Raw genomic sequence first — 11,508 nt, 5'->3', positions numbered from 1 at the left:
GCAACTTCTGCTCGTCAGCTGAACGGAGAATTAGCTGGCTTGGTTCTCCAGCCAGGGGATGAACTGCTGCTTTGTGGCTCTCTGTTGTTTTTCTCTTCTCCTTCCCCTTCCTTACGCTCTGCCCACTTTTTTTATTTTTTAGGTCGAGCTGCTTGACTTCAAAGGCGAGGACTTGTTTGAGGATGGAGGAATAATCCGGAGGATCAAGAGGAAGGGAGAAGGTTACTCCAACCCTAATGAAGGTGCTACCGTGGAGAGTGAGTGCTTGTGGGACAATTGGAGGGCTCAGCCTGTCCTGAGCTGATCCCTGGTGAGGAGCTGCTGGCAGTGCACAGGCTGAAGGTGGCCATGCATCCTGGTGGGATGCAGTTACATCCACCCAGAGGCCAGATGGGATGCAGAGCAGCTGGGGAATGCTCCTCTGAGCTCTGCTTGGCCTGCCCCTGTGGTGGCTCTGCCAGAACTGCTGCCCTGCAGGGCTGGGTGGAAAACCAGCAGCCCAGGAAAACCCTGGAGCTGCTCAGGCAGTGGCTGGGGGAGGATGGAAGAAGCAAATCTCCGTGGGGTTTCAGGGCTCTGTTGTTTCCCCCAACCCTTCTGCAGTGTCCAGGGTGCTCTGGGATGTGCCAAAACCCCTGGCTCTGCCTTGCCTCCAAACATCAGTTGCCAGCCCTTCCTCCTTTGACACTTGCTAAGTATTTTGGACACTCAGCAGTTTCTTTGGCCTCCTCACTGCAGTGTTGATGATATTTTTGGGGGGTCTCATCACATCTCTTACAGAATGGGGCTTTTTCCTTCCCTTATGGCCACAGGGCTTTTAATGGCAGGGGGAAGGAAATTATTACAAGGGCTTTGCTGAGGCTGGGGTGGTCTCAGCTGACATAGGAGGACGAGGAGCTCGCATCCCATTGGGCCCTCCCTCTTCTGGTCCCATTTCTGGAGCAGACATTTCATGGGGCTGGACAGGGGAAGACAAACTGGGATTTGGGGTTTTTTCCTTCCCAAGAACCACTCAGCCACACACACACACACAGAGCTCGCTCCATATGGGAGGCATTTACTTTCTTTTTTTAATTCCAGAGCTCCTGTACACAAAGATCCTGAAGTCCCTTTAACGACTGAGAAATTGAATCTGAGCTGTGAGAGCTTATAAAGCTTATGGCTTTAAGAGGCTGGTTCTTCTAACAAGGCTCTCTTTTAGGGGAAAATGAGATTTTGTCTCAGATTCTACTCTCTGAGTGGTGGTCACTGTACGGGGGGTGGCACAGCAGCTGTGGGGACACAGCAGTCCACCCTGGGGCAGGGCTGTGATGGTTTACCTCAGCTGTATATTTTGGGAGGTGCTGGAATTAGGCTGGAAGAAATCACGTTTCCAAGAGCAAGTACCTCCAGGTTTTTATAGGCTTTAAGTTGTACAGACCCTAAATCCCAGTTTTGGTCCCTAAAACCTGTGCTGCAGTTGAAATCTGGCATTCCAGCTTTTGTTACATCCTTCCCCCCCAACCCCTCCTCCTTCTCCGTTTTTAATCTGAGTACAAATTGCTGTCAGCACATCAAGTTCGTGTGCCAGCCGCACTCAGTACACTCTGTTCTCAGCTCTTCAAAAACAAAATCGCTGCAGGCACTGAGAGAACAATAAGTCAGAGCTGCAACCGGAGTGATGTTCCTTCAGTGACTTTTTTTTCTCTGTAATCCAAGAGCGGCTGAACCAGCTGACCCACTCCTGGAAACCCGAGCAGAGATTTTCCCCCCTGTGCTCGGTGTATTTTCTGTGCAATTAAAACAGAGCAGAACTATCCCTGGAAGCAAGGATCACAACATCCCCTTGTGCATCCTGTTTTAAAGTGGATCTTTCCATCACTGCTGCATCCCACAGGGGATGTGGGACCTGGTGGAGCTGTAGTGCTGCTTTTGGGGTCAGGGATTATGGATCTGTGCTCACTAGAAATGTGCAGGGAATGGTTGGGTTACCTGTATTTTAGGCAGAATTTTCCACATTTTCTGTGCTTAAAAAAATCTGGCCAGCTTGGTTTTGGGCAGTGCAAAAGCATAAGTTGTCCCCAGAGGAGCTGGATTTGCTTTTTATCCTCATCCCAAGCTGGGTGAACTCACAGCAACCTGACTGCTGTGGTCACTGTGCACCAGTGAAGGATGCAGGATGTATCCCAGGGAGCTGGCAAGCACCTGAGCATCCTCTGCCTGAGTCCCAACCTGGCTTTGGGAGGCAGGAATCTCTTGGTGGCAAGAGTGGGGTGACAAGGCTGAGCCTGGTGTCCTGCCCTTGCAGTGAGGGACCCATCCTTGGGTTTTCTTACGACAGCTGGATCTACCCTTGGAATGGGGACTGCCAGCTCTGGCTTGTTCTATGCCTCTCATCTTAAGGACTTCTGTAGGTCCCAAGGCAGGGGATGGACACAGTTTTCCTTTAGCCCAGGCTGCACCTCTCCTGTGCAAAGCCCAGACCCTCATGGCTGTTTCTGGCACCCAGCTTGTCCTGCCCCTCACCTGCCACCACAGCAGGATGCTCAGTGCCCTGCAGCATCTCAGGTTGTATTCTGTTCCCCTCAAGCAAAGGTAAAGCTCATGTCTTTGCAGGCTGCAAAACCTTTAGGCAGAGTTGTGGATTTTTCCTCTTACAAAGCTTTTTGTTGTTGTTGTTTGTTTTTTGGGGTTTTTTTGGTTTTTTTTTTTTTTAACATTTATGTAGGATTTCCTTGTGAAATTGCTTTTACTTCATGCCTGCCTACATGTGTGTATGCCTTTTACCCTGCAAGCAGAATGCAAAGGCTGTAAAAGTGTCCCCAAAGCCTGGAACGTCTTCAGGTTTGAATAAATAAAGAATAATCTTGCTGTGGAAAGCCAGCCAGGAGTGCCAGGTGGTGAATGTGCCAGGTACCCAGTGTCCGCTCTGGCTGCGCTTCTGCCAGCGTCTGGGGCTGGAACAGCACAGCTCCTAGTTGAAGATTAAAAATAAAAAAGTTTATCTTGTACTTTGAGTTCTCAGAGTCAGGAGAACATGGCCTTGTTTTTGAGGCAGGACTCAGGGCAGTATAGCACAGTATAGAAGATTTGTAATCACCGTGATAAACTCTGCATGGCTCCGTGCCAGGAGCAATATCCAGTTCCAGTAAGGCTTGACTCGTGCACTTGAGTACGAGGGGAACATATTAGTCACGATGTTTATCTGTTGTTTGGTCCTGGGTTAGAGGAGATATGCCTGTCTTGCTTTTCAGCAATGTTCCCAAGCCCTCCCCATCCCTCTTTTTCTCCAGGCTGCCCCCCAGCCCTGGGTCTTCCCTCTTCCAGGCTCTGCTGAGTTTTGGGAGAGATGCTTTATAAAATGCTTTCTAGGACACTTTGGAGCCCATCTTTCTCCAAGGTTTGGGTGGTTGTGGGTGCCATCATGCCCCTTTCACCTCTCTGCAGTTCACCTGGAGGGATTCTGTGGCGGCCGCAGATTCGACTGCAAGGATGTGAAATTTGTCGTGGGAGAAGGGGAGGACCACGACATCCCCATTGGCATTGACAAGGCCCTGGAGAAGATGCAGAGGGGAGAGCACTGCATCCTCTACCTCAGCCCACGGTGAGGAGCATCTCCACAGGGATGCTGGGTGGGTCTCAGCCTCCAGCCCTTGTGGAAGGTGGTAATCCTGAAAATAGGACCCTCCAGGAGAGTCTCAGAGAACACAAGTAGGAACAGCAGGAGTGAACAGTGGCATGTAAACAGGAATATTGAGATGCTTTAAGAAAAAACAGGTGAAACTAGTCTATCCTAGTCCAGTGTCTGAGATGAAAATGTCCTCCTGGAAACGACCAAGGCTGGAGAGAAGCCTGTGTAAAAAGATGTCTTTGGTGCAGCCAGAAGGGATGATTCACAATATGTGCATTGTATATCCACAGAGAGGAGAGTAACATCACCTTGTCCCCAAAATGTTAGAAAACTATGGGTGGCAACCTGGCTCTACATTTATAGGCAAGCCCTGATGAAAATAAGGTTTTTCTCCCTTCTCTGAGTGCCTCCTCCTGCCCTGCAGGTATGGCTTTGGCGAGGCTGGGAAGCTGAAATATGGCATCCAGGGGAACGCAGAGCTGGTGTACGAGGTGACCCTGAAGAGCTTTGAGAAGGTGAGGGCAGAGGTGCTCCAGTCCCTCCCTGGGTTACAGGATCAGGGCCTGTGTAGCCTCCAGCCTTTGTCCCTGGTGTGGCTGCAGCCCAACCCCTGCTGAAGTGGACACGTCACCAAGGAGCTTCGTGTTCTTAATTTGTTCTTCTCTGTTGGTTTGTTTTATTCTTGTGGCTGAGGTCCAAGGCTGGGTGTCTTATTCCTAACCTTGTCCTTTTGTACTTTCTTTTTTATTTTAATTTTTTTTTTCTTTTCCCCTTTCCCCCCCTCTTCTTTTTTCTTTTTTTTTTCCTCCTTTTTTCTCCCCTTTTCTCTTTTTTCCTCCTCTTTCCTCTGTTTTTTTCTTTTTTTCTCATTTTTTCTCATTTTTCTGCTTTTTCTCTCCTTTTTCTCTCATTATATTATTTTCCTTGTATTTTCTTCCCTTTTTTTATCCTTTTTTCCTCCTTTTTTTTACCCCTGGACTGCACAGATAAAAGCTGGTGCATCCAGCCAGCCCAGTGGACCTTGGCTGTGCCCATGAAAAGGCTGGGGATAGGATTCAGGAGAAGTCCATGGGATTTACACATCCCTGGATGGGTCTCCTGCCTGTGCCATCACTCTGGCCAAAGCAGGGGCAGGACCTGTCTCCACACTCTGTGGTACAGCCCTGATAAGCCCTGAGTGTGACCACCCTGTCCCAGAGAGTGGCCTGATCGTTCTGGGGCAGGGGAGGCTGCTCTGCTCCACTGGGAGTGCTCCAAGTGTTCCTTTTCAGGCCAAGGAGTCGTGGGAGATGGACACCAAGGAGAAGCTGGAGCAGGCAGCTGTGGTCAAGGAGAAGGGCACGATGTACTTCAAGGTTTGTGAATTTAGGGGTGGCAGAGGCAGAGAAGGGGAGCTGGGACTGAATTTGGCAGCCTTCGGTGTCAGAGAAGCCATGTGCCCCCAGATAGGGCTGGGGAAGGCAAGCCCTGCACTGCCTCTGCCTTTTTCTCACTCCTTGATTCTCCCTGAGATATCTCATCCTTTCCCAGCATTGCCTTGGCCGTGTGTGCTCCCTGCAGAGCAGGACAGCAGATCAAACCCTTCCCACGCCAGGGCCAATGCTGAGGGGCTTTGTATTCCCCTTCCCAGCTGGAGCATCTCAGCTTCCCACTGTTCTGACCAAACCTGCTGGTCTGTAGGAGCTGGGATCCTCCTCCTTTCCTGTATTTATTGAACACCCCACATTGCACTTATCACCTGCTCACGGGACGTTCCAGGGGCAGACTGAGCCTCTTTTTGTCCTTCCAGGAAGGCAAGTACCTGCAGGCAGTGATTCAGTATGGGAAGATTGTGTCCTGGCTGGAAATGGAGTATGGCTTGTCTGAAAAGGAGTCTAAAGCCTCTGACTCCTTCCTGCTGGCTGCCTTCCTCAACCTGGCCATGTGCTACCTGAAGCTGCGAGAGTACACCAAGGCTGTGGAGTGCTGTGACAAGGTACAGGTGCACTGATGCTGTCCCTGCTGGGTCATCAGGAAATGATGCCTTTGTGGGCTACTTAAAAACAGAGGCCAGACAAAATTAAGGGAATAAAAAGTGGTTATATTTATTGATGGGTCTTCAGGTACATTTAGGGCAGGCGAAGCCCCACTGTGGGCTACACCCAAAATAGATGATGGGTGATGGGTTTTCACACTTTTATAAGTTGGGTCTATTTGCATATTGGGGGTTAATGTTCCAACTACAGCTTCAGGTAATGAAGTCATTTACCCCCAGTTTGCTCCCCCCAACTCACTTTTGTTTCCATCTCCAGGGGCCTGAGGCAGTGAGGTGTCCTTGATTCCTAGGCCTGGAGAGGAATTGTTTTGGGAAAGGGAAAGCAGCAGCCAACACTGTATATGGAGTTTAAAGCTATACACTGAAGAATTGCAGGATTAAAAATATATGAAAAATATAAAAGCTAAAATCCTAAGGCATCAGCACAAGCGTGGGGGATGGAACATCCTCTTCTCCTGCACGTTCTCACTGGGAGAAGAGGAGTTTGGTGGGGCTTTTTAAAATTCCTTCTCATATAAGAAGGAATTTTCAAACAGCAGTAGGATGGTGGCATCCCTTCTGCACCTGGAGGTCCCTGTGGATGCTGAGTGCTCAGAGACTGCAGGACCACAGGGGCCTTTAGGGGTTCAGAATCCACCTGGGCATGCATTTACAGCAGCTTTTCTTCCAAAGCCAGATCTGTGTGAATGGATCTGTATAAACTGACAACCTTGGCATGGTATTTGTGTCTGCCCAGGCTGGGGCTGGGCCCTGAGTTCTGCTCTGGGTGTGACACAGACAAGCTCTGTAGAGCTGCAGCAGATCTCCAAGTCCACCAAGGGGTGGGATGGGGCTTTGCCAGTCCCTAAAAGATCTTTGACCTCATCTTTGTCGGGAAACTGAATTATTTTATAAAAGGCTTAGATTTAAGCATCTCGTATATGGGAAATATAGGGGATATTTGTGTTAATGTAAAAGGTAAATCACACCTGAGGTGTATATATGGTTTTTACTGAAGGAAAATAACATGATTGCTAAAACAGGGAGACAGAAGGGCCTGATCTCTTGCCTGTGGGTTTGTCTCCCACTGACTGCCCCACTCAGGGGTATTTTAAGCAAGGAGAGATAATAAAACTATGCTAATGATCTCCCAACTGCTGATGGAGATGAGGCAATTTTTGTTGAGCAAGATGCAAGTGCTCTGGAGATTTGAAGCCACCTTGTCCTAATTTTGACAGATTTATTGAGGCTTCAACTGTAGGGGATCTCTTGGGAGGGCTCTGAGATGTTAACAGAGACCTGTGTGCGTTTCCAGGCTCTAGGGTTGGACCAGGACAATGAGAAAGGCTTGTACAGGAGGGGTGAAGCCAGGTTATTGATGAATGAGTTCGAGCTGGCTAAATGTGACTTTCAAAAAGTGCTGGAAGTGAATCCACAGAACAAAGCAGCGAAATCCCAGATCTCTGTGTGCCAGAAAAAAACGAAGGAGCACAACGAGCGGGACCGGAGGATCTATGCCAACATGTTCACAAAGTTTGCAGAGAGGGATGCAAAGGTGAGTGTTGCTCATTTTTGGCCATCCAGGGTTGCTTTAAGGTTGCACTGAGGGATGCTTGACACATTTGTGAGGAGAAGAGATGGGTTAAACCGAATTGTAGATCAGCATGGAGGATGGAGGGATAGAGCCTGCTGCAGTGTGAAGAACTGTTTTATTTCTTGGTCTCTCTTATGCAGAGGCTGCCATCAGGTGCTTAATCGTTAATAAAAGCATTTGCAGTGTGAGCTGACAGGGACTGATAACAGGATTTGCATTGGTATTTGATTTTGCTGCTCCCAGCTAGTGACTGTTGATGAACTCCTGGTTGCTAGTAAAATGAAGTATCATTCCATCTCTGGCAGGGGTATTTTGAGACATGATAGTATGGATTTCCTGAAGCTGGTAAGGCAATACCTGCTCCTCTGCTTGGGCAGAGAGATCGCTGTCTCAGAGCAGGCTCTCATCCAAAATTCCACTGAACAAAACCCAGTGTACTGTAATGAGAGAGGACACAGCTTTGCAAGCCATCTGTGTGGATCATTTTTAGTATAATCTCTTCTGAAGCAGTGTCTGGAGGCTGAGGCTGTGGATTAAGTGACTGGTGCAGCCCCTGGGGAGCAGCATGCTGGGGCAATAGGCTCAGGCAAGGAGTGGGGCCAACCCAGCCATGCTGGCACTGTGCTTGGCTTGTGTGGCCAGCTGTGATGGGCATAGTCACTGCTGGAGCAGGCATAAAGCTTCCCTGTGCCTGAGTGCTTCTCTCCTGCACCCTCTTGGTGGGCTGCACCCATGGCTCAGTCCTGTATCTCCACTCTGACACTGCTGCCTTACCTCCTCATCCATTTCTTCCCTGTCCGTCCATCCATGCAAGCATGCATCCATGCATCCATCCATCCATCCATCCATCCATCCATGCATCCATCCATCCATCCATCCATCCATCCATCATCCATCCATCATCCATCCATCCATCCATCCATCCATCCATCCATCCATCATCCATCCATCCATCATCCATCCATCATCCATCCATCCATCCATCCATCATCCATCCATCCATCCATCCATCCATCCATCCATCCATCATCCATCCATCCATCATCCATCCATCATCCATCCATCCATCCATCCATCCATCCATCCATCCTCCATCCATCCATCCATCCATCCATCCATCCATCCATCATCCATCCATCCATCCATCCATCCATCCATCCATCCTCCATCCATCCATCATCCATCCATCCTCCATCATCCATCCATCCATCCATCCATCCATCCATCCATCCATCCTCTGTGTCAGTGCCTGGTGAGGTAGGTCACACTATTCCCAGGGTACCCACACCTTCCCCAAAAGCTGCCTGAGCTGCTGAGCTTTAACCTCTACCAGCCACTGAGTCAAGGAAACAGAACCCTCTGGTGTGAGCTGCACAGCTCGATGGGCACGGAGGAGTTGTGGGCACGGGGGCTATTTTGCCTCTTCCCTTCCAGGCTGGACCGTCTGTGCCTATTCCCAGCATCCCTGACACTTGCCTGCCCCTTCCCTCGCCTGTTTACAGCTCAGTGTGTTTTATTTGCTGTTTGGCAGGAAGCAGCCAGCAAAACTGGGGTGGAAAAAACAGCAGAGAAGGCAGCTTGTGAAAAAGGACCTAAAACTCCTGGTGCTGAAGGCGAAGAGGCTGAAGGACACGTATGATGGAGGAGGAGGGGATGGGATAGCCTCGTGCCCTCGGCCCACACTGAAAAAGGTTGCTGCCAAACCTTGGGACTTGCCAGTGTTTTCTTGTAAAGCTTGTTACAGTTCGTGTGATCGTGGAAGCAAAAAGCACCTCGCAAAGAAAAGCGACCCCATCCCACTGCCCTGGGTGCACTGGGGGCAGAGCAGGAGTGGCAAGGGACCACGGGACCACCACACGTGGAACAAATACCATTTAAACAGCAGGAAAAAGAAAAAAATATTATAAATTAAAACTCTTGGCTCCTGGGAGGTTTCCACAGAAACCAGCTCCCTGGGCTTTGTGTCCACTCTCAGCACAGCATCCTCTGAGAGGAGCTGGGGTGTGGGACATGCTCCCTGTACACTGCAGTGCTGCCTCTGGTTGTCCCAGTACAGCCCTGGGGACAGGGATTGGCTTTGTCTCCTGCTGACTCCTTGCCTGTGGCCAAAGGGGTTGCAGGGCAGAGTCAGGATGAGAACCCACACGGTTCTCTCTGCTGCAGCCCCTGGGTGCAGGGACATCATTAGTCTTTAAAGCACTGTTTGGGGAGGGGGGCACACACAGATTTTACCTTCTGAAAGAGTTGGTTCCTGTTTCTTTAGAGAGCAAAAGCCTGTCCAGCTTTGCAGGTGCTCAACCCACAGCCTGCACCCCATCCCATGGCTCCCAGCTTTAAATGGGAGTTGTATTGCTTTTATTGGGATCTGTACGTGGGGAAAATAGAAGAGCAGGTTGACATGTGGCTCAGAAAGCAAGTGCCTGGGTCTGAGCTGGTGCCATGGGTTTGTCACTGAGCAGCTTTCTCATGGTCAGGAGGTCATGGGTGCATCGTGTCCCTGCACTGGAGCTGCTGCTGCCTCCTCAGCCATCAGCCCTCTCCATCCTAAAGGGACACTGTCACTAGCCCATGAGAACAGCTTTCCAGTTGTTATTTTTCCTGTCTCTATAATAATACCCCTTTTGGAGCTTGAAAATAAACAACTGAAAGAAAAAGAAAAAAAAAAAACCAAACTGTACTCTTTCTCTGGATCCTGCTCAGTAAATGGGGTGGCTGTGGGGAGGATGGGTGTGAACTCTTTGGAGGAGAGATGCCCCAGCAGTTGAGGAATTATTGGTGTTTCCAAGAACTGGTGCTGCCCCTTTTTATCAATGCCATGTTCTCTGGAGAACCAATGAAGGGTCAGCAGTCCACAATTTGGAAATGCCTGGCTGGGGGATGCTCTTTGGGGGTCTCAGCTGTTTTTCCAGCCTGGGAGATTTATCTTTATGCTTTTTTCCCCACCCCCAGTGTATTCTTTTGGGAGGGGTTTTGCTGAGGCTCAGCTGGGTGGGTGGAGAAGTCACTTGTGCCCCTTGACTGAGGGTGGGAAGAGAACAGAAAGCTGAGCCAGAGGGGTATTAGGACTGCCCATCCCTCTTTTGTACCCACCCTCCACAATCTTGTGAGATTAAACCAGATTTGGTTAAAATTCCTCTTCTCCAGTCCCATCAGGTGGTACTGAAACATCATTTATCAAGCCTGTCTGTTTTCCCACCTGCAGTAGTGCCACAGCATCTACATGTCTGTTCCAGATGCTCATCCAGTTCTTGGGTTTTTTACCACCATGGGATGCATCTCCCTGGAGGCTGCTGGGAGACCCATGGCCTCTGCAAAACGTGGGCTTTTTATTTTTTCTTGCAGGGCAAAAAAGTCCTTTAGGGGCAGCCCAAGCCACATTTTCCGTAGGAAACGATCTCTACAGGAAAAATAAAAACCAAAAGAACCCAACTCGCTTTGCAGTTTCTGGGCTTGCTCCCCGTTTTTAAGCAGATTTTTGGTTTGTTTTGGCTTGGTGCTTTTCTCTCCCTTGGAAGAGAAATGGAACTTGTGCGGGTGATGAGATGGGATTTAGAGATGAAAGGGAAGCCAGGAGAGTTTTGTAGGGAGGATTAAGAAATTCCCGGTGTTGGTGGGCCTCAGTGTGCAGTGCTCAAATGCCATCTAGTGGCCCCAAGCAAGGGCTTGGGGTTTTGGGGGGACTTGGTGGGTTGGGCAAGGCCAAGGGTCCGGTGGGGACACTGGGGACACTTGGCCTGTCTGGCTTTGCAGCCCAACAGCATCCGTGGGGGCCTGTGAGGAGGAATGTTAAGAGTTAAATGTTAAGTGGTGTAATAAGGAGGTGAGGCATGAGCAGGAGATTGTGAAACACATTCAAAGAGACCTCGGGAAGTGGGACAGGGGTCAGAGCAGAGCAGTGGTCAGTACAAAAACCCTTAGCACCGCCCAGAGCCAGGGATGCTGCTTTCCCCTGCATGGGCTGCCCATGCACAGCTCACACGGAGCAGCCCAAATCCTGCTCTTCACTCACCAAGAAGATATTTCTGAGTGAAAAACAGAGACCCAGGGAGGATAACCCTAAACACGGTCAGAGAGCTGTCCCTCTGCCCGCTGGAGTGAGTGGCTGTGCTGTGCCAGGGACCCAAACCAGCCAGGGGGGACCTGTGCACCCCAAAAAAGCACTGGGGTCTGGCTGACTCCCTGCAGAGCCCCCTTTCCCTGTGATTACTCCCCTGCCAGCTGCTCTCCCGGCAAGCCTGGCTGCGAGCCCCTGAAATCCTATTAACCGAGTTTCAGGAGAAATAAAGTTAA

The 11,508-nt window shown here is 50.0% G+C and overlaps 1 protein-coding gene across 1 annotated transcript in view; it reads left to right on the top strand.

Moving 5' to 3' along the window:
- FKBP5 (FKBP prolyl isomerase 5) overlaps positions 1 to 8,857 on the top strand; it is a 17,124-nt gene extending 8,267 nt beyond the window's left edge. The window contains 7 exon segments of the mRNA XM_062509353.1: positions 56 to 257; positions 3,427 to 3,583; positions 4,035 to 4,125; positions 4,882 to 4,965; positions 5,400 to 5,585; positions 6,940 to 7,179; positions 8,750 to 8,857. Of these exon segments, the coding sequence (XP_062365337.1) occupies positions 56 to 257; positions 3,427 to 3,583; positions 4,035 to 4,125; positions 4,882 to 4,965; positions 5,400 to 5,585; positions 6,940 to 7,179; positions 8,750 to 8,857 (1,068 nt within the window).
- The last annotated feature ends 2,651 nt before the right edge of the window (positions 8,858 to 11,508 follow it).

Source organism: Cinclus cinclus, chromosome 27 (genome assembly GCF_963662255.1).
Source record: "Cinclus cinclus chromosome 27, bCinCin1.1, whole genome shotgun sequence".
Taxonomy (NCBI): domain Eukaryota; kingdom Metazoa; phylum Chordata; class Aves; order Passeriformes; family Cinclidae; genus Cinclus; species Cinclus cinclus.
This window is presented reverse-complemented; position numbering and strand designations above follow the sequence as displayed.